Source organism: Nipponia nippon, unplaced genomic scaffold, assembly GCF_047370975.1.
Source record: "Nipponia nippon isolate SJK-2023a ecotype South Korea unplaced genomic scaffold, ASM4737097v1 scaffold_3, whole genome shotgun sequence".
Classification (NCBI taxonomy): Eukaryota; Metazoa; Chordata; class Aves; order Pelecaniformes; family Threskiornithidae; genus Nipponia; species Nipponia nippon.
This window is the reverse complement of record NW_028262347.1, coordinates 123,896,721-123,920,731: the sequence shown is the minus strand read 5'-3', so window position 1 is coordinate 123,920,731 and position 24,011 is coordinate 123,896,721. Positions and strand designations below refer to the sequence as shown.

General features: G+C 38.8%; 1 protein-coding gene across 5 annotated transcripts in view; it reads right to left on the bottom strand.

Moving 5' to 3' along the window:
- Nucleotides 1-24,011, bottom strand: part of DOCK1 (dedicator of cytokinesis 1) — a 314,587-nt gene that overhangs the window by 248,555 nt on the left and 42,021 nt on the right. For 3 of the 5 annotated variants that reach the window (XM_087764572.1, XM_087764573.1, XM_087764576.1), the window contains exons 8-22: nucleotides 23,677-23,834; nucleotides 23,034-23,115; nucleotides 22,460-22,595; nucleotides 22,037-22,109; nucleotides 19,344-19,486; nucleotides 16,687-16,812; nucleotides 15,121-15,245; nucleotides 14,695-14,793; nucleotides 13,439-13,511; nucleotides 11,586-11,689; nucleotides 10,910-11,093; nucleotides 6,233-6,330; nucleotides 3,047-3,136; nucleotides 2,451-2,551; nucleotides 546-680 (exon numbers count right to left, since the gene is read on the bottom strand). In XM_087764572.1, the coding sequence (XP_087620698.1) occupies nucleotides 546-680; nucleotides 2,451-2,551; nucleotides 3,047-3,136; nucleotides 6,233-6,330; nucleotides 10,910-11,093; nucleotides 11,586-11,689; nucleotides 13,439-13,511; nucleotides 14,695-14,793; nucleotides 15,121-15,245; nucleotides 16,687-16,812; nucleotides 19,344-19,486; nucleotides 22,037-22,109; nucleotides 22,460-22,595; nucleotides 23,034-23,115; nucleotides 23,677-23,834 (1,727 nt within the window). The remainder of the gene's footprint in view (nucleotides 1-545; nucleotides 681-2,450; nucleotides 2,552-3,046; nucleotides 3,137-6,232; nucleotides 6,331-10,909; nucleotides 11,094-11,585; nucleotides 11,690-13,438; nucleotides 13,512-14,694; nucleotides 14,794-15,120; nucleotides 15,246-16,686; nucleotides 16,813-19,343; nucleotides 19,487-22,036; nucleotides 22,110-22,459; nucleotides 22,596-23,033; nucleotides 23,116-23,676; nucleotides 23,835-24,011) is intronic. The other 2 variants (XM_087764574.1, XM_087764575.1) reach the window with 1 other exon arrangement.

Sequence of the window (24,011 nt, the reverse complement as noted above, 5' to 3'; positions counted from 1 at the left end):
TCCCATCCAGAAAAGCTGTCCCTTTGCTTTGCTGCAAAATTGTCAATACTTCAGTCAAAATTTTCAATACTTTAGTCTTCCCCAACTTTTGCAGCCGTCTGAGGAAAGCCACTAGCAAAGCCCAGGCGCGGATGAGGGACAGGGCAGTACGGCTACTCGGTAGCTTCACCATTTCAGTCACGCTACCACACAGTTATTAACAAAAGTTTCCCACATAGTAGCAAGCTTTATTTATTCAGAGACCTAAACTATAGAGAGCTGCAACACATCACGATTTTAGCAGCGCGCTGCTACGTAATATGCACGTCTCAGTTAGACACAGGTGTCTTCTGTTTAGTACTTTCCACGCAGCTGGGTTCAAGATTAAGGAAATCTGGCTTGCTCTTCGGGAACGGCTGCCTCCTGAAGTAAACTGTAACAACTTAAGATATTTCTAAAATGGTGCTACATTAAGCAAGTTTAACTCGTGATGTTATAATTGCGATACTTTTTGAACAATATTGTCAAGAGGAATTACAGGAGGTTTCACCATTCATCATACTTACTGGTTGAATAATATCCTGGACCGCACTATGAACTTGAAGATGTACTCCAAAGCTTTCATAGCTTTAAAGAGTTGATCAGTGATACCACACTTCTCAGCATTATCCACGTACGTTTTTAAAACTTTAGTCAGCTTTCTGTTTACATACGAAAACACAAACAAGTTACAAGTTTGCACGCAGAGAAGAATTGCAATTTTGAAAGGTTTAAAGAAAAATTATGTGCCTAAGTAGTGCCCACCAAGTTACAAAATTAATTATGCAACTAGGAAACTCATTATGTTCTTGGTTTTGCCAGTAAGTAGCTGCAACCTAGTCTTGGGAAAAAAGAAGAAAAACACAGACCATAAAAGCATTCAACATACAAGCAATACAGCAGATCTTGATAAGACTTATTTTCTGCTGGATATTTAGAGATATTCAGATATAGGCTATTATAGAGATGCAACTACTAATAACAATCAAAATAATTAAATACAAACACAGTGCTAGAATTAAAACACACAGAATGGGAGTTTCTTCATTAAACAAGGCCTCCCCTTTACATAATTTTCCCATGGATTTGGGGCTAGAATTGGTGAAATTTATTTCTCAAAAACATATATAACACCAGTTGGAAATTCTCTTATTCCACATTTTAAAAGTCCATCAAACTTGAAAGTGAGACAATTTTAAAAATAATACCATTTCAACTACCTCTCTTCCAATGAATATAAATCATGATTTTAATGCAACTACAAGCAACCCCATTTTAAATCATCCTAGCTACACTGTATGTGTCAACATTCTCACTAAAAGTAAGTAAGTACAACATTGTGTACCACTAACAAAAAATAACATTGAGTAGACAGATGTCTTGATATCTGTGCTGTTATTTTAATAGGAGTAAATTGCCGAAGAATTTCCAGTAACCACTTAGATACTGTCAATGCAACCTTTCTTTACTTGAACAAACTTGTGTAATAAAAGGTGGGGAGGGAACAGGGATCTGTCATGCCCATGAGCACAAGTCAAGCCAGAATTCACATCTTCTAGCATCCTTGAGCTTAAACCTGCTTGTGCCTCCCTGCACTTAAGGAAGAGAGGGATGCTCTCCATGCCTACCAGCAAAAGGGCCACCTTCAGCTCTTGCTAATAAAACCAGACACTGGAGGATGCTTCGTTCTTTACCCACTTCACATGAAGGCTGCAACAGTGGTTGTAACTCAGTGAACTGATCATAGTATCAAACTTACGACTAAAGGCCTAACTCTTCTTCACTATTTTAAAATCAATACTGCTCAAACATTTTCTGGTCACGTAATAGAGACTGTATAACAGCTAAGTGCACAGCAGGTTTCCCAGTTTGGATTTGTTTTCCTCCCAACACTGCAAAAATATCCATTACATATTTTTCCTCCAACACTAATAGTCTGAAGCAAAGAATCTAACTGTCAAGAAATACTTAAGACAGAAAATACAATGGACCTTTGGTTTTTTTGTTCTTCGCTGCTTCCTCCCCGAAGTGACAGTAACGCAGATAATACAGGGTAGAACATCAACTTAATGCACCAAACAACATATATTTGAAGCATCTTAAATAGATGTGATTTCTTTCTCAAGCATGACTGAGAATGGCTTATGGATATTTTCCTTACAAAACAATTCTTGAAATAGTCTAATCATCCCTTCCTTCAATACAACAAAATCAAGACTTCCTCCTTGCAAATGACCAAAAGTTTTATTACTGTTATTTCAAGAGAGAAAGAAATACAAAAGACTTACTATCTCCAGCCTTCTTCAAGCAGCTCCCACCCTCCCAAGCTCTATGGGCAAATTCCTAATTAAACTATATAAACAAGTAACTGAATAATGTTATCTGGAAAACGTGTGCAAGCTACATTAGAAAAAGTAATTTTTAAAACTTACGTGTAGGCTAACGTAGCACTGAAATGCTTCTTAATGTAGGTTTCCAAGACAGGATTAAAATGCTGAAATTTTCTGTCAGCAATCAGTCCAATGATAAATACCTGAAAAAAACAGCATAATTATTGCACTATCCTCAAAAAATCTTTAATATTGTACATTCACACACCTTTATTTTCAGATAAGACACATCAATAACATTAAAAACACACCGACTTTGGCTTTTGATTATCCTCGCAATATATGAATATTCTCCTTTCCTGTGAAAACTTCCTGCTCATAACAAAGTTTTGTGTTCCAAGCAGAAACTTTCTGTTTCTGTCCTAAATCCTGCTGTTAATCCACTAAAATGACTGGACTTGATTGCTTCCATCTTTTCTGGGAAGATGACATGATGTAATCCAACCCTCTTTTGATCAAGTCTGACTGAAACTTCAAATATAATAAAAACCTTCCATGCATTTTAAATTAAATAATAAATAACAAAAAGCTAACAAGATCCGTTTCATTAGTAATCTTCATTCTAGCATTTACGATCATGTTTGTTTTATTTATCATTGCAGTACCTACATTTTATTCCCTCCGCAATGCAAACTTACCAAAGCATCAAACACTAGCGTGTCAAATGTCTCACTCTCCGAGTTCTCCATCATTATGTTAAAAAGTGCATCCAATGTATCTTGAAGAAACTACAAATAAATACACGATTCATCACATTTTACAGGAAAAATGAAATTCAGATGTTACACAGGTTTCTACAGACATACTTGCTTTCATTTATATATTTTACAAAGTAATGACATTTTAAAAGTTAGCTGAAAAAAGGAAAATCTAACATTTTGTTTTTCAGCAACTTATTTTTTAGTTAAGTTGATTATCTATAGATCCATATCACTCAAATAGAAAAAGGAGGTCAGAAATCACACTTGGTACACCTGAACAGTAAGTTTAATCTATTATAGTGAATGAACAAGAATGTATTTCCAAACTCAGTTTCAACAGACAGTCAACAGGATCATGCAGCTTCTGAAAACTGATGTTTCAGAGCACAAACCAGTCAAGCAACACAGTCTCATGCCAAATAAATCAAGTCATCCTCAGTGGTTTTGAGCTGAGCAATGAAAAGTGCACAGCATACCGCTTTTCATGACTGCATAAACTCAGATCCACAACTTCAAATGAGAGCACACATGCAGGCATGGGAAACAGAGCACACAACCTTCTGCCCCGGCCCAAAACCTACACGACTATCCCTGTAACAGAGGAAGAGTCTTCACTAGCCAGCTGGCTGGACACCCTGATCTGTGCAACATGAAAGTAAAAGCAGATTAGTGTCAGGGGACCCAAGTTAAGCAGAGGGATAAAAGCTGTTTTATGCATGTAGAATTACAGCGTTTCTTCCCAGTGACAAGTAGTACATGCATAGACCAGAGATACTCATCAATGCATTCAGTTTTATCAGCATGGGATTCTGTGTCTGAGCATTTTCTTCCACCAGATGACACAAAACCGACATGGGCTCCTCCAAGGCAGAATGAGGATGGATCATGGCCTCAGTTTGTATGGTTGTGATTGAGGGGTTCAACATGGATTGTTCCAGCAAGTCTGTCTCAAAGTAAAAATGGTTTTTGTCTTGTAGACGAGATAAAGTATAGTTGGGGAAGATCATCTGAACAAACAGAAGGCAATTGATTCCTGAGATTGCAATTACTAAGAGATATTATATACATCGTGGAAGTGATGGAGAAACAGCCTGACTCCCACCTTCCTCCCGTAAGAATTTTTATCTATGCAATGAGTCTCCTAGATCAGACATGATTCACTTCGACCATCTACTAAACCCAGAGTTAAATCTTGGGAATTAACCTCCCTTTAGCAGCTTACTAAACACTGCTGAATGCCAAACTGCGTCAAAACAGGTGAACATGGAGTTGCAGTTGGTGCTACTGTTATCTGAAGATGAAAAAACAGAAAAGCCAACATGCTTGCAGCTGATTTTAGACTTCAGTTCTGGGGGAAATCCAGCTCGTAGCTGACTTTCATTAGTAGAGTTCAAGTTTTAAATCTGTTCGCGAGGACTTCGTGTAATAGCAAGAAGAATACAGGATAGATGCTTTTGTGGCAGGAAAACATTTCTCAGGTAGGGAGCTAGTATTTCTAGACTATTAGTTGACATTCTCATATCCTGTAGGCTCTCCACATAAATGGAGCCAGAGCCTCTGTTAAAGGGAGATAACATTTACAGTTTCCATACACTATTGAAAGACTCAATCGCAGAATTAGTATCTTGGCTGATCTCTGCTTCGCAAGAAATCAACACCAGTAGGCAGAGGTATTTTACTGAAGTCTTTAAAAAATAGAAATAGTTTAACAGAAAATTTGAATACGTTTTATCAAATGCATACTTTTTGGAATACACATAGCCTGTACCATGTATCGTACATAAAAACACAAAGGACAAAAAATGCTGAAAGAATACAAAGGAACAGTTACAAACTCGGTATTATGAACGTGCAACAGAGTAGTCTACACAAAGATTTTCTGAACATTGCTGTAACAGATGGATAACTTAAACAATGGTCGTCTAAAAAAAGAATAAAAATGGTGAAGAAAGCAATATCAAACATTCACTCTTCCGTCCTGTGCATAAAGCAAGTTCTGCTCAGATCCCTGTGCAACAGGGAGAAGGGAGTACGATTTCATAGGAGTCCTGCAGCAGCGCAGGGAGAGGTGAGCGTCTGGCAGCCGGAGAACTCGCTCCAATATTGCTTTTACTTAAACCTCGCTTGTGCTGCACTCTGGTGCTTCTAAAATCACCAATACCCATCAGGCGGTGATCTGCCGTATGCGCTCTGATGTCATTTAAAGAAGAGGGAAAATTACAAATGACAGAACTATGACAATGCTTGGCAGAAGGGAGTATCAGTGTCAAGTTTTTAGCTATCAAATGATCCACAACAAAATAGCAGCAGGTAGAACCTTCCTGAAAAATAAATCATGTGAGATACTATTTTCACCCTATTCAATAAAGGATAGTATCAGCAGTCTCAGATGTTTTAAGTTACTTCAAGATGAGGCATTCATTATGCTTCTATTAACCAAATTAAAATCCATTGAAGCAAGAAAACAACCCTACAGGCCCTTAAGGGTCATCTGTCCCCAATATATTACAACTTCTGACACTCTTTTAGATTTGATTTATTACAACACATTCAATAAAGTCCAAGCCTACTCTTTTTCCACAACTATATCTGTCTTTATGTAGGTCTCTACCATCACTCAGTGGCCTTGACAAACGTAAGTAACCTGGCTCAGCTAAATATTTTCAGGAGAAATAATTTTTTTTTTAAAATATCAGCAGCACACAGTAGGATTGCGTTCCACATCCATGTATTAAAAATACATTTAATATCACCATGTAAGAATTCCAAGATGTTTTAATCTTGGAAAAAAGCCCTCTGCCTTCATGTACCTGTATATAAAAATTCATTGAAGTGCTAAAAAAAAAAAACAAACCACACCACCACACCCTACGTTTTCAGAAATTTGCATTTTACGTGTGTTTTACCAGTACTCAATATCTGAAATGTTCTTTGAGGGCAGGGAGAAGGGTATTAGCATCCTGAACGCTGAGAGATACCTGGTTACATCTGAATGTGCAAGGGCGTGCAGTAAGGGCGTGCAGTAAGGGGGGGGGGGGCACAAAAAGATAAGAATACCTCAAAATATGGAATTCAGCAAAATTATGATACCAAATTTATTTTTAAAAGAAGTCAATTTGTTACCTTAACCACTTCACCGCCATCAACTTTCATCAGCTGCTTCAGATTCTGCTGCAACAGGTTTGTGTTAGATCGCCATTTCAGAAGTCCCAAGAGATCAACTAGGAATAAGAAAAACAATTATATCATGCAGGCTATTTATTTTCACTCACACCTCACAACTGTGTTCAGGACAAAGACGTTTGCTTCCATAGGTCAGCCATTTTCACTGGGCAACAGCGTTTCTAGTACGCCTCTGACACTGCAGAAACCTAATACAATGCTTCTATCATGAAAGAACTCTGAAAGGCTTTCAAAAAAAAAAAAAAATAGACTGCTTTTGAAATGTCGGCATTAAAATCTAGGCCAAGAAAGTCTGATCCCTCAGTTTTAATTTGTTGTACACAACAGTTGTGTGTTTAGAAAAAGATGCCAAAATGAAATTAGTCAGCCACCAACACAGTCATATCTACAGGGCCGTGACTCTTCCAGCATGAATGTTTCTAGCTTCTTTGCTCTCACTGAATAAACTGAAAAGAAAATAAGGCACAAGGCAAGGCAAACAGTTGCAAACTAAGCTAATTCAGTGGAAAGCTGTCTGCTTAATAACTCATAATGCCCAAAATTTCTTGGTTGCTTCTGAGTGATGGAGAGCTAGGGTACAGATCAGATCACGAAAACAACTCAGCTGCAACCCAAACTCTACATCCCACCATTAAGATCGTGTCACTTCAGCATTCACTGACAAATAAGGGAACACAGAAGGCAAGCAATCTCTCTTTTATCAGTCACGAACAGCCACAACACCATTTTTTTCAGTTTCCTTTAAGGAAAACTGCTCACGAGGCAACTCACAATCGGGGTTCCCTGTAAATAAGCACACTAGTAAATATTAACCACCACACTGGAGCACCAGTAAGTGAAACCCACCCTGGCATTTGTTGAGATGCGACCTGAATTGCCCACAAACCCGAAATCCCAAGCCCATCCTGCCTTAGCCAAACTAGCACCAGGCAAAAATTCCTCCCTGCCCCATTAAAAGTCAGTTTTCAGCACAAAAACTCTCCGTAAAACATCCTCAGTAGAAGCCCCCAAAAAGAGACAAATAGGAGATTTTAAAGACTGTCTGCCTTCAGTGTAGCCACTGGATTACTACTGCATATCACCTCTCCCCAGCATGGTCAATATTATGTGAATTCTGCCCGAGGTAACTCTTAAACAGTAAGGACAGATGGCTTCTCCTAACCACTACCCCCTCGCTTCTTTTATTCAAACTTCCAAAGCAACCAACAAAACGTTTACCAAGGCATGCATACGTAGAGTATATTCTGGAAATGATATGCAGAGACCCAGAGCAGCTGCTATACTTCCCCCAAAATCTTCCATTCTAAGCAATAAATAAAATTACTTCTAGTGGAATGGACTGCAGTTCTCCTTGGGATAGATTCCCCTCTGAGCAGCACTCCAACCAAGCCTTATCATCATCTCTTTGGGAGTAGAAGTAAAAAGCGTTTTACTACATTAAACCTCTGAACAATCCAAGCCTTCAATTTTTAAAATGTTTTAATTTTTTAGTATATCCTGCAAGAAGTCTATAGGCTGAAACCAAAGTCTTAGAAACTCAACATTAACAGAAAAATTGCTTCTGGAAGAAAAGTAAAGATGCCTCCATGAGTTATCCAAAATGTTTCATGGATATGTTCATATCAGCTTTCCACCGCTGAATTTGGTTTCAGCCTGACTTCTAAAAAGGCACCAGCTTGACAAAAGAAACGATCTGAACAAAAGCCAGCCCACAGACTATCTTTGAATGCCATCATGTATAGCCCCAAGAAAACAAACCCACGTGTACTTTCAGCGTGACGACACAGCAAATGCTAAATGAATATACATATCTGAACAGAAAATGTCAATGCAGTCCAACTACCAGAAAAACAAGTTACAGTGTACAGTAAAAACGTGCATTGACTCCGTTACCGCAAGCATGAACCCCAGCAAAGTACCAGACCGTCAGTTAATCCTACCCTTTTTTAATAGGTCTAGGTATAAAATAATACAGGAAGTAGAATAGGATAAGAATGTAAAACAGTATTTTAGCCTGTAGTAAATAGTAATTACTGCAGTCAGCCTAGGTCAAGTGAAATTTATGTGATCAAAAAATACCAGAGGAAGAAGACAGAAGGAGGATTTTCAATTGCAGAGGGTTAGAACAAACATCGAGCCTGCCAAGTAGCCAACAGCAACTTTATTCGGGTGAATGCAATTTGATTATATTGACTACATATGAAGATTTTCTTTTACATCTTATTTAGCAATTGGAAGCAAATGGTCTGACTTCCCGGTTATATATTTTCCTTGACCTGTATCTATGCAAAGGTTTCCCTACAGAGATACCCAAACTTTTCTCAAAGCCCTGACAGTGAAGTTAGATAATATTTCCACTCTAATTAAATTTCCATGTGTCCTTTGAAATAATCTTCCCTCTTGACTTCAAGCATTTGATTTTCCACTTTATGACTTGTTTTATTTTAATTCTGTATTCACATCTTCACATTTAGGCCACTGTAGCACCTGAATTTGTCATATCATATATGGCTTGCTTTTTTTTTTTTTTTAATTCTTAATTGTGCTGAATGACTAAGTAAAATTCCTCTCCTCTGTTTTCTGAAAGCCTAGTCTCCTTGGTTCCTTCAAGTCTGAACTCCAGACCAGTAACAGTCACTACTACCTAGAGGTTTGAGTCCTTCAGGCAGAAAAGAAAACATCGAACTACTTTCAATAAGCCTTGCAGACATCCCGGGTGCTCCACAACAGCAAATAGACAGGTAGAAGACTACACAGCTTTCTGGCTACTGGCAATCAGAAGGTGAAGAAAGAACCACTACAGATGACCAAAAGGACAAAAATTATGTTTTGGCTCAACATTTTGGTGAAAGAGGATAATCACGGACTTTTACTTACTTCTTGTTAAGAAAGTTAGAGTATTAACCAACAATTTTACAGACGTTAAAATCAGCTTCAGAAACTATGATCTGAACAGCACTGCCAATTTTTAAATGAAAAATGATACTTGAGGGAGGAATTTAATGATGAAATTTTTTTGTTTTTCTTCTAAATTGCTTGAGGATACATGGTGATCTTGTTTAATAATGTCAGAATACTTTGAAGAAAGAGAAAAGGCTTTGGCAGCTTTGAGAAAAAGTTTCACAGACAACATAATTAACGGTAGCATTAAATAGAGATCAAAAGTTCAAAGCAAATTATATGTAAATTAAGCACAAAACAATGCTCAGTCTTAATTTTAATAATAGTTCTGCAAAAGCAGCGTCAATATATTGATCACTATGAAATACTTGTAACTACTAACAAGCACTAGGAAAGACTGAGGAAAAAAAAAACCTAATCATCTCACAAACAAAAAGCAGCTCAATTCCACATGCTGGTTTCTGCATTCTGCAAAACCTCAAACCCACTGCGTTACCGTTGAGCTATGATCCCATCTTTGCTAGGAAATTCCAATATCACTTCCGAATTTTTTGCTAAACACCCTCTTAGGCTGTAAGACTGCCAGACTGCAGTGAATCTGATGTGCTCTGAATACGAAACACCTAGGACGTGCTGTAACAGAGACGCCACTGAAAAACACTGCAATAAAATTGTGAGTTGACTACAAAGTCGTACCAGAGTAGTAACTCCCCCCCCGGACAGAGGAGAACTCATCAACATGACAATCCAATCATTATTCCCACTCACTCCCCGTCCCAAGCCCTCCTCACTCACAACCTCGACTCCCGACAGATCTACCCAAACCAAGCCCTCCCTTCTCGTGAGTCACGAAGGAACGATCCCTCTCCCTGGCATGACTCACTCACATCTCAATGACCCACCCACACTCCCGAGTCTACTCCTGGTGCAGCAAAGAGAACAAGGGACCGCTCCATGGCAACGAAGCGCAAAAATTACAGAGAGGGCACAGTCTGGAAATGTGAAATATTTGCTTTGGTGGCTGCCATCAGCTCTACTTTCCACAGCCTTTGGATGCAGTCAGCTAGCTGACAAATACCCACGAAAAATGGATATAAGGCAAGTTTTAAAAGGAACAAAATATGCCAACTCCATTCCTGGTACTCCGTGTTCATGTGAGGATGTGTGAACATGAGTGACCTCCATGCAACACATTGTCATGCTCACATCCCTTCTGCCCAATACAAGAAAACATCAGAGCTTTCTTCAGGCATAAAGATATGGATATTGCACCTTAGAAACAACATAAAACAGCTTATTTGGGAGCAGAGCCATGTTATTACCTACTCTTGAAAGCAAACTCATCCTCTTCCATAGTGCTATTATTCATACCCACAGAGAAGTAAAATGCCACAGAGCCTGCTTTCAGTGTACTTCAGTATAAAAGGCTCAACTATATGGCAAACAACGTTCCCATTTCCATTTAATTTGGATTCTTCTGTTTTCTTAGAGACATGTACTGATCTAAAGCAAAACAAAGCCCACAGCCAGAGAAAAGGCTGGATAGTACACACACTCGGTATTTTGCTCCATCCAGACAATTTCATCCAAGACTGCATGGCAAACAACCCACCGTCCATTCACAGAGGAAGGGGCACGGAGAAGGCAGGGAAGTCAGTAGATACAAATCCACTCCAACTGCGAGGAGCAGAAGCTCCAGCAGTTCTATGAACGTACCATTCTGGGTAAGTTTTGTTGAGCAAACTAGAGTAGAAATCTGGAAAGAGTCTTTGCTGATGGTGCAGCTTCCGAGGTTCTGCATGCTCTTCCCTGTTGCAGAGTGTCCCTTTTCCTCCAATTCTATTTTAGTGGATGGCAGACTTAAATATGTCGAGGCATCCTCCAGCTTCTTTGCTTCTGCCTACAGTAGTGTTTTAAATACAATATGAAACAATTTTAAAATATCTAGTAAAAAGCCTTGGTAATAACAATTTTATTTTTTTTTTTATTTTTTTTTTTTTTTTTACACTGGATTTTCTTAGGTTTGCTCCAGAAATGGAGCTATCCAATGGGTCTTTCACAACAGTAATTTACCACTAACCTGTCTATAGAGCCCAGATGCGATACTTAAAGGGCTAGAGAAGTAAACTTTTCCCAGTCATGAAAACACACACAAAACTCAGTAACAAGCACCTTAAAAATTAAAACATGCCCAGTGAAACATATTCCAGGTTTAACAATCAATCTGCCAAACATGCAAATTACACAGTACTTACTATTTAGTTGCTTAATCTACCAGAACAGTCTATAACATAGTTTTCTGTGCAATTCTGTAATAATAATTCACTAAAAGTCAGTAGTACTCACACCGAGCTAGCTACTGTGGAAAGACTAAAGCATCTCAAAATTCTACCTTGTAAACTATAAGGTCATGTTCGCCATCTCTCAAAGTTGTTCCGTCATATCTCATGAGCTTCACAAATGCTAGGGCAAATATTTTCTCAGATTTATCTTTGGCTGTTACAAAACAAACAAAACAAGCATAATTAAGTATTTGATACTAGTACAGACAGTCCACCTAATCTCAAAAACATGGATAACCTATAAATGAGTGACCATAGTAAAGATTCCCAGTTGGAGGAAAGGTACAAGAAATTGGGAGAGTCTTCTAAACTCAAGATAGAACCAAAAATATGAGAAATAAATGCTTAAGAATCTGACCACGGCAACAGTAACTAGATGCTTAGTATCTCTATATTCTGTGTGCTCATTTAGAAAGCTGAATTAAGGCAACTTTTTAAAAACAAAACAGAAATTTGATGCATTTATAACTTTCCGGTTTTTCAGAGTTAGAAGAATGGCAGTGCTTGGTACCTAGAACAATGATTTAAAGACCAGCACTGAGGATCTAATCAGGGCTCTATCATTTATAGGGGGAATATCAGAACCAAAACAGAAATTGGATCCATAAATACCGACAAATTGCCTAAGTTTCTGAAAGCTGACCCACTCTACAACTAATACGAACTAGCAAGTGCACTGTTTGCTGTCGTTCAAAATCTATTATCAGAAGTTAAGTAAAAACAAAGCAATGGGGCAACTAGAACACAAAGTAAATTAAGAAGTAAAACCTTAAGGGAAGTGCAATCAACTTGAGATAGCTCAAGCAGCCTGTGAGAAAGCCCTGCAGCCCCAAGGCACAGCCTCTAATTAATATTTAGGCCATGGCCAACTTACATTTTTGAGTCATCATAAAAATATTTCCGACCCTAGTAATTTGTAGCACACAATCATAATTTTGACACTAATGACACTGATTTTCTGCACATTGTTTTCATTAGTGAGTACCATTCTCTAAACTAAGTAAATCTTTTATTAATGATCAATTTGCAAAATATACAACTCCAATTAAATAACCGCTATGGGGTAATGTACTACTACTATGTATACATGAAGAGTATTACATGTCTTAAAAATGCATCCAGTGGACACGACCTGATTAATGCTTTTGTCTATGCATTTATTCTACAGGAAAAAAAAAAATTGCTGCAGATTTAGAAAGGCTTTCCTATCAAGAGAGCCAGCCCCTGTAATCACTATATGGAATGAACTTTGTCACAACCAAGGCAAACCCCCAAGCTTTACTACAAACCAACTGTTGACAACTGGAAGATGTCTAGCTGTCTCGATCTGATCCTCAACAGCTCAAAGCATCTCAGCCACCAGCAACGTTACAGGAAAGCTGAGGAAAACCACAGGCTCTCAAGTATCTTTTAGACCAAAATTAATTCAAAACAGTCTGAGAACCAGAAACCAAGTTTCTTAATAGGCAAGTCTTCAATTACTGATGCTAAGTCTACTGTAAAAACTCTTTCACATTCCCATTTCACGCGTGGGGTTGTTAAATATCTTTACAACTCTCCACCCACCTACGTCTAAGATACACAATACCACAACCCTTTCAGTTGCTAACTGAAAGCTTTATTCACTAGCCCTGTTATGTGACTTGGAGAAATAACTGGGCAGGAAAGGAAAAACTTGATGTCGATAGGTACAAATGAGGAAGAGGTAAAGGGAAAAAAGAAGATGAGATGCTAACGTAAAATAAGCAAGCAAAAAAAAAAAAAAAAAAAACCACCACAAACTTATCCCCACACTAAAGGCAATTACACTAGTCAATTATAGATTAGGAACGTTACGCCTGTTTCAGCAGATTTTGGCACCAGACACTGACAAGAACCATAATGAAAAGGCTGAATTACTCACAGTCCTGTGATGATCTATGACGGAACGTGAACCTTAAATGACTGCGGTTCACATCTTCAATGGGGATTGCGACCTTCACATATTGGGAAAGAGGACGGAGAAAGAAAACAGTCAGTACAGTATCTTCAAACACCATCGACCACTACCAAACCTCATCTAGATATCTTTCAACAACATGCTTGGCTCTTTCAAAAAGATTAATTTAAGCACTAGCTTCATTTTGCCATAGAAGACCTTCACAGGTCATAAGATTCCCCAGGAAAATTGCCACTTCTTGCACCAAGAAAGAGAGAAGGAATGAAACAAGCCTTTTAAGCTACCCAGCAAGACCTGCAACTTCAGCGGTTGGGCTGTATACTCAAAGCCTCCCCTACCACCCCTCCAGCTCAGGAATGAGCCCATCCTGAGTCTGACTGGTAGAGGTGAACTTGATTATCAACTGCAGCAAAGCAAAAATTCTTAACTTATCCGTTACCCATGCAACACTTGTACTACATATGCTATTAGTGTATCTCTGATCCACGTGCAACCAATGTGCAGAGATGTAACCAATGCTCTTCTCCCCCAGTGTTTTTGCTAGAGCCGTCGTATTTTCTTAATCGCAGCCACATTCAGGCTCTGTGCTGGACGCTGCTCCCCAACACCACGGCTGGGTTTCTGCCATTCCCTAGCAGCCGCTTTCTGACTGCAGATGCAACGAGAGCACCTTTGGACGTAAAACCACGGTGTGGGGAGTAGCTGTAAGTCTCTTCTCAGTACACGTATACTGCTCCCACTGACTACAGCTAGAGAGAATATATTTCATAAATATCAGCCTCCTCTGTAACATTAAAACTTGGCATTTAAGCTAAAATGTTATTACCCAAGCAAATTCAGCAAGCTTAAAACACAATCAGCCAGATCCCAAAACACTGATGAGTTCAGCACTATGGCAATTATGTTTTAACCTTAATATCCTGTGTCTCTACGTCAGCTTTGTGGAGACACAGCAAACCATTCCTAAACAGATGTTGGAGCACCCCTGTAACAGTCATCTTGACCAAAAGGATGAAATAAAATGCATTATGCAATAAAAGTCAAATCTATTTTCCAGCAGTCTCTGAAAGCCTTCCTTAGATGAGCTATTCCTTTTGTCCTACTAAACACGATCACAAGCACTGAATTTCCCTAGTTTTGTTTCTCAAGGCTTTCCACCGAACCCTACGTTAACCACATATTAACCCACAGAGAGGAAGTTACTGTAACAGTTTACATACCTTTACAGTCTCAAACCAGCGAGGCTGCTTTACTTGGTAATATATTACCGACTTGTACTCTGAGATGGCTTCATCACCAGCACCAGGAAAAATAACACTCTTGAAAACACAAACAAAAGAGAAAAATGTTTACGTCTATCTTAAATGCCACTTTTTCATTCAAATAAACAAAACAAACAAAAAAAAATAGTAAAGTAGGTCAAAATAAAACAGAACAGCTCATGCTTCATGCTCAGAGCTCCTTGTGAAACTAGTATCAAAATGCATGCACTGATGTGATAAGATGTATTTAGTTATGAGAAAGAAGAAATTTTGTTGTAAATAAAAATAGGGACTTAAGCAGACAAATACAGAGAAAGAGGTTGAAAAGGCTTAAACAGACATGTATCAAAATAAAAAAATCCCCGATGTTAAATACTTTAATACCTCTAATCTTTTGCCATCTTCATCATAAACAGATACTGTAACTTCTACATTCTTTGCTGTTGTTTTACTGCCTTTGTCAAAATCTCCCTGAACCAATGTCACATAGATGTCATTACGAACATCACCTAAAAAAAAAGCAAAGCATGAAGTTCTTAGCAATTTTCACGGTATACCTATTGATTTGTGAAACTGCTGATACATAGAAACAATAACTAACATTTTAGGAACAGCACTCATACATACGCATGGCAAAACATTTAAAAGCCATGGCATCTTGAACATTCAAAACTACTAGTATCGAAAACGGCTGTTCAGCTAAAATTGTGCTACAACTTCTAAAGTCTTAACTATTAATTCATAGTGCAGCAAGCTCAATCTAACAAACAAAAAAAAAATCACATATTATTTCTGGACTGAAAGAATACCACATCATCATTAAGAGTATGTACCGCATTACTCAAAAAACACCTCATTTTTTGGGGGTATTTTGGCATTGGTTTTTGTTTGTTTTTTTTTAACATAGCTTCTTTCATTAATTTGAAAAGATTAATTTCAACAGAGTCATTAATTTATCCCATACACAGATATTTTGCAATTCAAAAATATTTAAACAGCCTACAGAGCTCTGTTTAGCTTGTTACATCAGGCAGTGGTTTGATGGGGTTGCAGGGGAGGGCTGTATTTACCTTTATGTCTTAAAGTGGCCTTCAAGTACACCCCAATCCAACTGCAACTTCGAAAGTGAATTGTGGAAACGGGATTTCCAATCATTTCATGAGGCAGATGGTTTACGTGCCAACATACGATCGTAACAAGCAGAGGTGCTGAGGCACTTACACCATACTGGATATACAGTAAAAAAACCTGACAAATGCACTGTCAGCAACCACAGAGATAGCTGGAACTAGGATGTTTTATGAAAATATCTAATGGATCCTCCAGAGCCCATCAATCTGAAAGGGACAGCGCAGAGGTTTTTTTCTGTAGGCTGTTGCTTATGGCAATTTTTATTTTGAGAAGCACCACGTTTTTGGTTGTGTTTTTTTTTTTTGTGAACACCAGAATTGAACATCCACTGAATACACATATTAAAAAAAGACAACATGGCTTTCTTTCAAATACATTATACAAATCTAGTACAAACCCTAAGAGACTTGCATATCTCTAAATCAAGCCTCTTCCTCTGAAAAATATTTCTGGTTAGGATTCATCACAGGGTATAAGTTTTACATATGCCCTTGGCTAGGGAGAGAATATGAAGCATTTACTGTGTATACATTTTTCGTCACTGGAGAAAGAGGAGAATTTCCACTGTCACTGTGATATCAAGTCATCTTGGGGGGGTCGTTAATTCTATTTATTTAGGCAGCACATGCAGCAGGTATTACCAAAGTATTTTACATTTATTTTAAATGAGACAAAATCCTTTGACGATACATTATTTCTAATGTATACCACACCTCAAATTCATCATAATTTTTTTTTTTCCCCAAAGCTTCCACACATACAGCTATTTAAAGAAGGTTAAAATATAACAAAGCAGCATTAATTCACACAATGGCTTACCAGGCATAATAATCTCAGGAAACCCCATTTTCCGAGCCACGGCTGTTGACCTATCCACTAAGTGTGGAAACTCTTTCCTAATCTGATGAATATCTCCTGGAAGAAGTTTCAAAGTCACCCACAAACCTGTCGTGTAAAAACCACAATTATTAAACTGGTGTTTTTATCTAGTTACTAAAGATTTCTTTTTACAGATTCTAAAATGTAAGAACATACGTTAAGGTAACTGCTATTCATTTACAAAAAAAAAAAAAAAATACGCTTTACAAAGTATTTTAAAACACTCAAAAAAAACCCCACTGCTTCCAGTGGAAACATGAGTACAGCACACAGAAGTATGCCTGATTATATCAGACTTTCTGGAAAACTGTTTAAAATCCTCATCTGGAAGCTGACTGGCTAATAAGAAAACCTGAGAAACTGGAAATCTGTGCAAGATAAGGATTCGGGCCTTCGTATTGGGCACTTTGCAGCAATACCATCTAGAAGGCGTCCTGGTAGGGAGGAGTTAGGCAGATGTTCAAAAGCAGATGCATACAGCTTCCCATACACAGGCTTACTAAAGCCAAAAATTTTATTCACAGTGAAAAAATTTCGATAGAACAGGGCTCCAGCAGGAGAACAGGGTAGCAGCACCGTACCATGCAAATTGGAAGAAGGAAACCCTTGGTTATCAGCTGGAACCTCTGAAGTCTGGGCTGTGAAAATGGAAGCAAGCCTACTGTGGCCTTGGCACGAAGCCGGAGCGATCCCAGAAGAATCCCTCCTCCTCACAGCACTCTGAGAACTAGAATTCTCTCATCACTTAAGCCTTCCACAAAAGGTCTCATGGAAATACAGTTATTAAGCCATTAGCAGAACTGCCTCAAGCTTTCGTCTCTCCTTTGAACTCTCACAAGTTCTTTCTAATGAAATGTTTACCTTCCACAAGAAGAAAGAGAAGTGTCAATGTTGATTCGAATGGATAAACTTCAATATTGCAACCAACCAACATGGAGATGCCAATAAAGAGAGCACCGCCAGCAGATATGTCCCCTGAATTGATTCATCACCACCACCCCCCTAAGTTGTTTGTACTGCGCTGAGCACAAAGAAATCTACAGCATCAGCTTTGCGCAGTTCCCATTTTTCTCTTCAGCAACAGAAGGCACCACTAAAAAGCCGCTGCTTGCCAACTAACGTCAGGCACGCTTGTTATAGGGAAAAGAAAGATACCAACCAAAGTGGCGGGGGGAGAAAAAGTGTTACGCACTCGGTAAAGTGACTGGCAATCAAGTTTAAGCACAAAATAATTACAGCAGCAATTTCCAGAAGAAAATCCTAAAATTAAAATCTATGAAAAATACCCCAAAAATATTCATCTATAAAACAAATTGTGGGTTATCCTGTTACACACACAATTAACCACGCATTCGTTTTCTATATATTTGGCAGCTAGCTTTCTTTTCTATTAAAGTCTCTTATAAAAGGCTATATGCTGACTCCTTGCCAGAGATGGTTCTAACAGCTGCTATTTCACTGAACAGTAACTGTACCTATGCCGACTGGCTAAGCAACAACTCTTAATCCTTTTCTGTTTGCTTGGGCACCTTTCTTAGGGAAAGAATCCAAAATGAATCAAAAAAGCTGAAGCGTTTCCTCCTTTCCGATACACACTGGCCACAGGTGAAAGCAGAGGGGAAAAGCAGATCTAACTTTTCCTCTTTAGCAAATGGACAACTTTAAAAGTTTATCTTATTTGCTATTAATTAATTTTAAAAAAAAGAAACAGCAAAAAATATGTAATTTTCCTTGGGTCTTTTGTTCAGATACCCCCTACCAGTGATACAGATATACACACGCATAGTGTCAGGCAGAAACTCTGCATTAGCCTGCCAAATAGTATACTAATCCAGACCCCCCCCTCCAAAAAATATTGAAGCTAGTAGAGAGTCATCACACAATTCACTTTTTAACTGGTAGACACATTATGGTTATGAAGTGTTGTATTTAAAAATTAAGAAAAAAAAAAAAAAAAACCACACACACACACAAAAAAAACCCCAAAACCCCAGACTTTGGGAGCAAACTCAGTTTCACGTCAGCAGAGCGTACGCTGAGTTATGAACAGTGACGGAGCCTCCCGCAGGACAAGGGATCAGCGGGGCGGCCGTGCTCTGGCTCCGTCCTTACCACCTCTGAGCGCAGGCGGGTGCGGAGCTGGCGGCAGCAATGCCCCGGTCTTCTTCAGAGGGAACCAGATGCTGCGAGCGCAGCTGCGAAGCGGAAAAATAAGGCGAAGGAAGGGAAGGAAGAGAATATTCCTTCCTTCAACATGAGGAGGCCAAAGTCTGCAGCTCAAGGGCACGAGAGGCGACTCCCCGAGTCATCGTTTTCAGTAGGGAAATATAAAGATGTCCGAGCAACGGACAGTACAGAGAAAGGACAGATAACCTGCAGAGTTAACCCGGGGTAGGGGGGGAAATAGCAGAATGGGCCCTGAAGGACGGGGAAAAGGGGGAACAAACCGTGCAAACACATCTTCTGTTACCAAACGGCAGCGAACGAGTGAAGGTAATATTATGCACCCTTGATTCCAAAATTAAAATCATCACATGTTGCAAATCAAGCGATGAGCAGTTTTAGGTACACCGGTGTATATAAAGAACAGTACATACCCTGACCCTTGTGGTTAACTTCTTTAGCAGCAATCACTTTGTTTATAACAGTCTGAAGGAAATCATTCTCCCCTGCCACCCTGGGTGAAAAACGGGATGATATGTTCAGCTGCTTGTGTCGAATGGCGTCATCCAACGCTAGCCTGGAGGATGCACATGACGACCAACACCAGGAAACAAAGGGTCACAGAAAACCAGAAGTCACAGTAACAAGGGAACACAAAAGATCATATCATAGTTGTGACAAAGAGTATTTATTAGTCCACGCAAGACAAAGGACAGGAAAGGTAACAAGAAAGACAGAGGAAGATCATTAATCAGAAGAATGCTGATCTACCACAGAGAAGTACAGCGCACTTGCGTTGTTACTTCTCCCTTCAGGGACATGCATGCACAGGCCCCAGTAACACTTCGTGCGGATAGGAAGGATGTCTCCCACCTGAGAATCCCCTGTTAAGCAGTGAAAACCTATACAGGCAGTTTTCTCTTTTATATATATATATATATATATATATATATATATATATAGGAGACTGGCCCTGCAACACCTCCAGGGTCACTTCTGCCATTCTGAAGGTTAAGCAGCAAAGCATACCGTCTGAAGGAAAAGCTACCGTAAATCTCTCAGAAACAGCATAGAAGAGAAGCAGATAATCCAAACATTCTGTTAAACTTGATGAATAAATGAAAAGATGGAAACTATAAATAAACAGCAGCATTAAGTGTCACTTAAGTAATCCTGCCAAGTGCTTTTGACAGCCATTGTGTTGGTGGCTAGTGAATGAATACAAACAAACAAAGATATGAAAACAGAATTGCATGTGGTACAACAGAAGCAAAGCATGGAACGAGAAGAAAAATGTGGCTCATATATACAGCCTAAGTCTACATTGGAAATAATGACACCAGTATTCATTGCGTGTTTTCACATTATTCATATTCTTTGGAATATACTTTTTTCAGAAGAATGTTTTAATTTAGTGCGGGGGAAAAAAAAAAAAAAATCACATTTTACATCTTTTCAAAAAGCTGATTTATATATACAGAAAAAATAAATCAGTGTTAATGGAGCAGAAAACTAGATGTTCCATTAGCATCCACTTTGATACACAAAGATTCATTTTCATTGCATACTTCCACACTCACTAAAGAATAAGCTTGCTATTGTTTATCACACAATAAACATATGAACACACTCTTCCCTAAAAACCCCCATTTTCCTTGAAAAATTGAATTGTACTTCTGATTTTCACATTAACAGCCTCGACACCGCTCCAGCGACACTGCTGCATACCAACGAAACCGTTTCAGGCAGGAGGCACGCAGCCGCTCGGCTCCCTACAGCACCTGCAGACCTTGCAATCCTCTCAACAGCCCTACGTCTTCAAACCACGCGGGCTTCCTGAACTAAGCCTAGTTTTCAAAATAAAGTTAATCTGAGATTACATTATTTCAAGCTTTTTTTTTTTAATATTATTAAAAACCCTCTGAATATCCATTAGTATATTAATCAAGAAATTTAGCTAACATAACTATGTTTTGCCTTTTTGAACAGATGGCAGTCTAAGATTTCACACAATGGGAAAACTAAGCATTCATATTTTATGCACGTTTGACTTATCCCTTCTACCTTTCCCCACTTCATGGAATAAAAAAAACCCCTATGAACTATGGATGGTACAGAGTATTTGCCACACATTCTCTTTTATTAATAAGCTTTTACTTCTAAATGCACTTTCTCTCCACATATCTACGAATTCACAAAAATTCAGGCTATTAAACCCGTATTTCTTAACATGATTTTGTGGCTTGAAGTCAAAACTGATCTTTGATATTACATTAAATTCATACATGTCTGTACTTTAAAGGACACCAACTCCCTATTTGCTATTAGGTAACTTAACTATTATAAAATAGTATCTGTCAAACTCCACGTCAGCAACCTTAGAGTCAGTCTGGAAAGATCTGCAGTTTTAGATGCCTAAAAGTAAGACCGCATCCACGTAGCAGACTGGTCTCCTCGATCCTGTGAGCCAGCTCTAACAGGTATGTGCAGCAGAAACATCCTCTCCCTTACCATCCAACCACAACACCTATGGCTTCTGGTAAGAGTCTCACACGGTAAAGTCGAGTTATGAGAAGATACTGCAGGAGGCATATCAAGCCATCCTTCAAATTCTCTCTTTTGTTTGTACTCCAGTTACTGCGGCCCCTACTATGAAATTATATCTGCTACCAAGAAAAGGATAAATGTTATCGCTTACTAATTTCACAGAAGCCACCTGCAGTGGACGTTGGTAACACTGCTGGTCTTTACCAATCTCAGATAGAGCTAAACCAGCCGTGTACTTATTTTAGGCATTTCACCTCTTATACATTATCACCCTGACATCTTTAAGGAAAAAGAAAACAAGACTGCAAAACTGGGAATGCATGCTTTAAACTCAAGACTTAAAAAAAATAAAAGTTTCTGGGGCTATCACTATTATAACTAACAGGAAATTATCAAGAAGAAATATTAGTAAGTACTACTTAAGAGAAAATACGACACCGAAATAAATTAACTGCAGAATATCTACAGAACACTTCTTCCAATCAAAAGTTTAAAATGTTTGGGTTGGTTTGTTTTTAAATGAAAGTTAAAATCTCAATTCTTTCTCTTCTGCTTATTCTTTAAACTATTCCCTACTTACGGTTGAAACGGTATGAAGTGCTGTTTGTCCTCATCGTCAACTTTTCCGTTTATTATGTCAGTAACATCCATTACTGAAAACAAAAACAAAGCATACTGAATTAAGTGATCAACATGGGAAGAGGAGTGCTGGGGGAATACCCTGGGGGACTGGAAGCAATGGTGACTCAGAAGAGGGATGAGAGAGTTATCAACTGTGCAATTCCAGAATTTTCCTATAGAATAACATCATGTTGCAAATAACCTTTGGCATCTCTAGCTAAATGCGACTCCTGAAAGCTACAGCAAACTCCACACACCGCAATCAGTCTGATTAACCTGGACCTGGGAACAACTGGCAGTTTATACAAGCCCACAGGAGTTTCACACACCCAACTTTCTATGCAAGAATATAACGGGATATAGAAATACAGCGCACAGTTACCTGCTACTCCAAAAGGTCGCCGCAGCCCAGAGGTTAGCTTTCTCGTGTTGTTGTCCCTCAGCTCCATTCTGCCCACTCGCACGATCTGACAGACGAAACTGATTTTCTCTCTTTTCAGGTCTTTGCTGCCCAGGTCCTAGAAACAGTAGATTCTTCAGATTACTTTACAGTAATTGGATTTTAAGTTCCATTTTAGTAGGCGGAAAGTTTGCTGCTTAGAATTTGCCTTCACCGTGCTGGCCTCCAGCATGAGAGCAAACTGTGCTTAGAGCAAAGGATTTTTTGTAACAGTACTTAAACGTCTTATCTTGACTTCAGTGTAAATTAATTGCTTAGGAGGCCAAATCATTTCTAAGAAGTTAAAACTTCAAAGAGCAACTTTGGTTTTAACCAGGTGTTGAGAATTTTTAGTAGCCACTTAGGAGAAACGTCTCATGTGAGCCTTTGCCAGGATCACTACCTGCAGAGGTAACTCCGCACTGTTTACATGCAGGTCATTACATTCCTCAATTATTCACAAGCTATGGAACAAGTGCTTTAAAATCTGCCAGCTGAACCAAGCCCACACACTTACGGTGAATACTGCTCGAAGGTTATGCAATCTGTCTATATCTTTGGGGAGTCCACAGCTTGACCATCGCACCAAGTAGTTTTCACTGAAAGAACAATATGTTGAGGACGTTTTGTTTAAATGGCTCTCATTAACATAAATATATAAAATCAGCTTCAGAATTTAGAGAAGACTATTTTAAACCCAACCTACTTCTCCTAATCAAATTAATATTTACTTAGTGGAGAGCTGGCATTTCCCTTTGTGTATATCATTTATAAAAAGAAAGCAACTCCTCAGCAACAAAGTGTAACAATTTCTTTAAGGAAGCAGGGCATGTAGAAAATCAAACGCTCGGATTAGTGCCAAGGCTGCTGCTAAGCAAGGGCACATAGCCTTGCAGGTGTGTTCATGTCTCATTTAAGCTCTGCACTTGGAGAACCACAGGCACAGCATGATGAGGAACAGCGTGACCCGCAACCTACCCAAGGTGAACAGGCTTGCCTGATGCTGTGCTGAGCACAAAAACGAAGTGCTGCTGCACTGTTCCTTCTCAGATGACCCTTTCCTATGCCTTTCACAGAAATCTGACTTTCATAAGCCCTCTCATCCTGCTCCTATAACCGAGTAAGCACAGATTAGGGACTACACTCAGGAGTACACTAACCTGATAAATTTTGATTCCAGTGGATCATACAGAGACATCAGGACTTCAGCATCTTCTCCTATTTTGCAGACTACATTTTTTAAATTTACAAATAAAGCAAATGAAGGAGTGGCAGCAAACTTGGCTTGTCTGTTGATATCGATATTCTGTTTCTGAGACTGTAATTCAACAACAGAAGAAACTTAAGTTTAACTTAGCCTAACAAATAATCAACCGCTATAAAACTTTCCTAAAATGTTTCAGACAGAAGAAGAGGGGTTTTCTGTTGAGTGTCTACTGCTGTGACCTTTGTTTATATTAGGATTCACGACAGATTGCATTTTCTGGATCTGTCT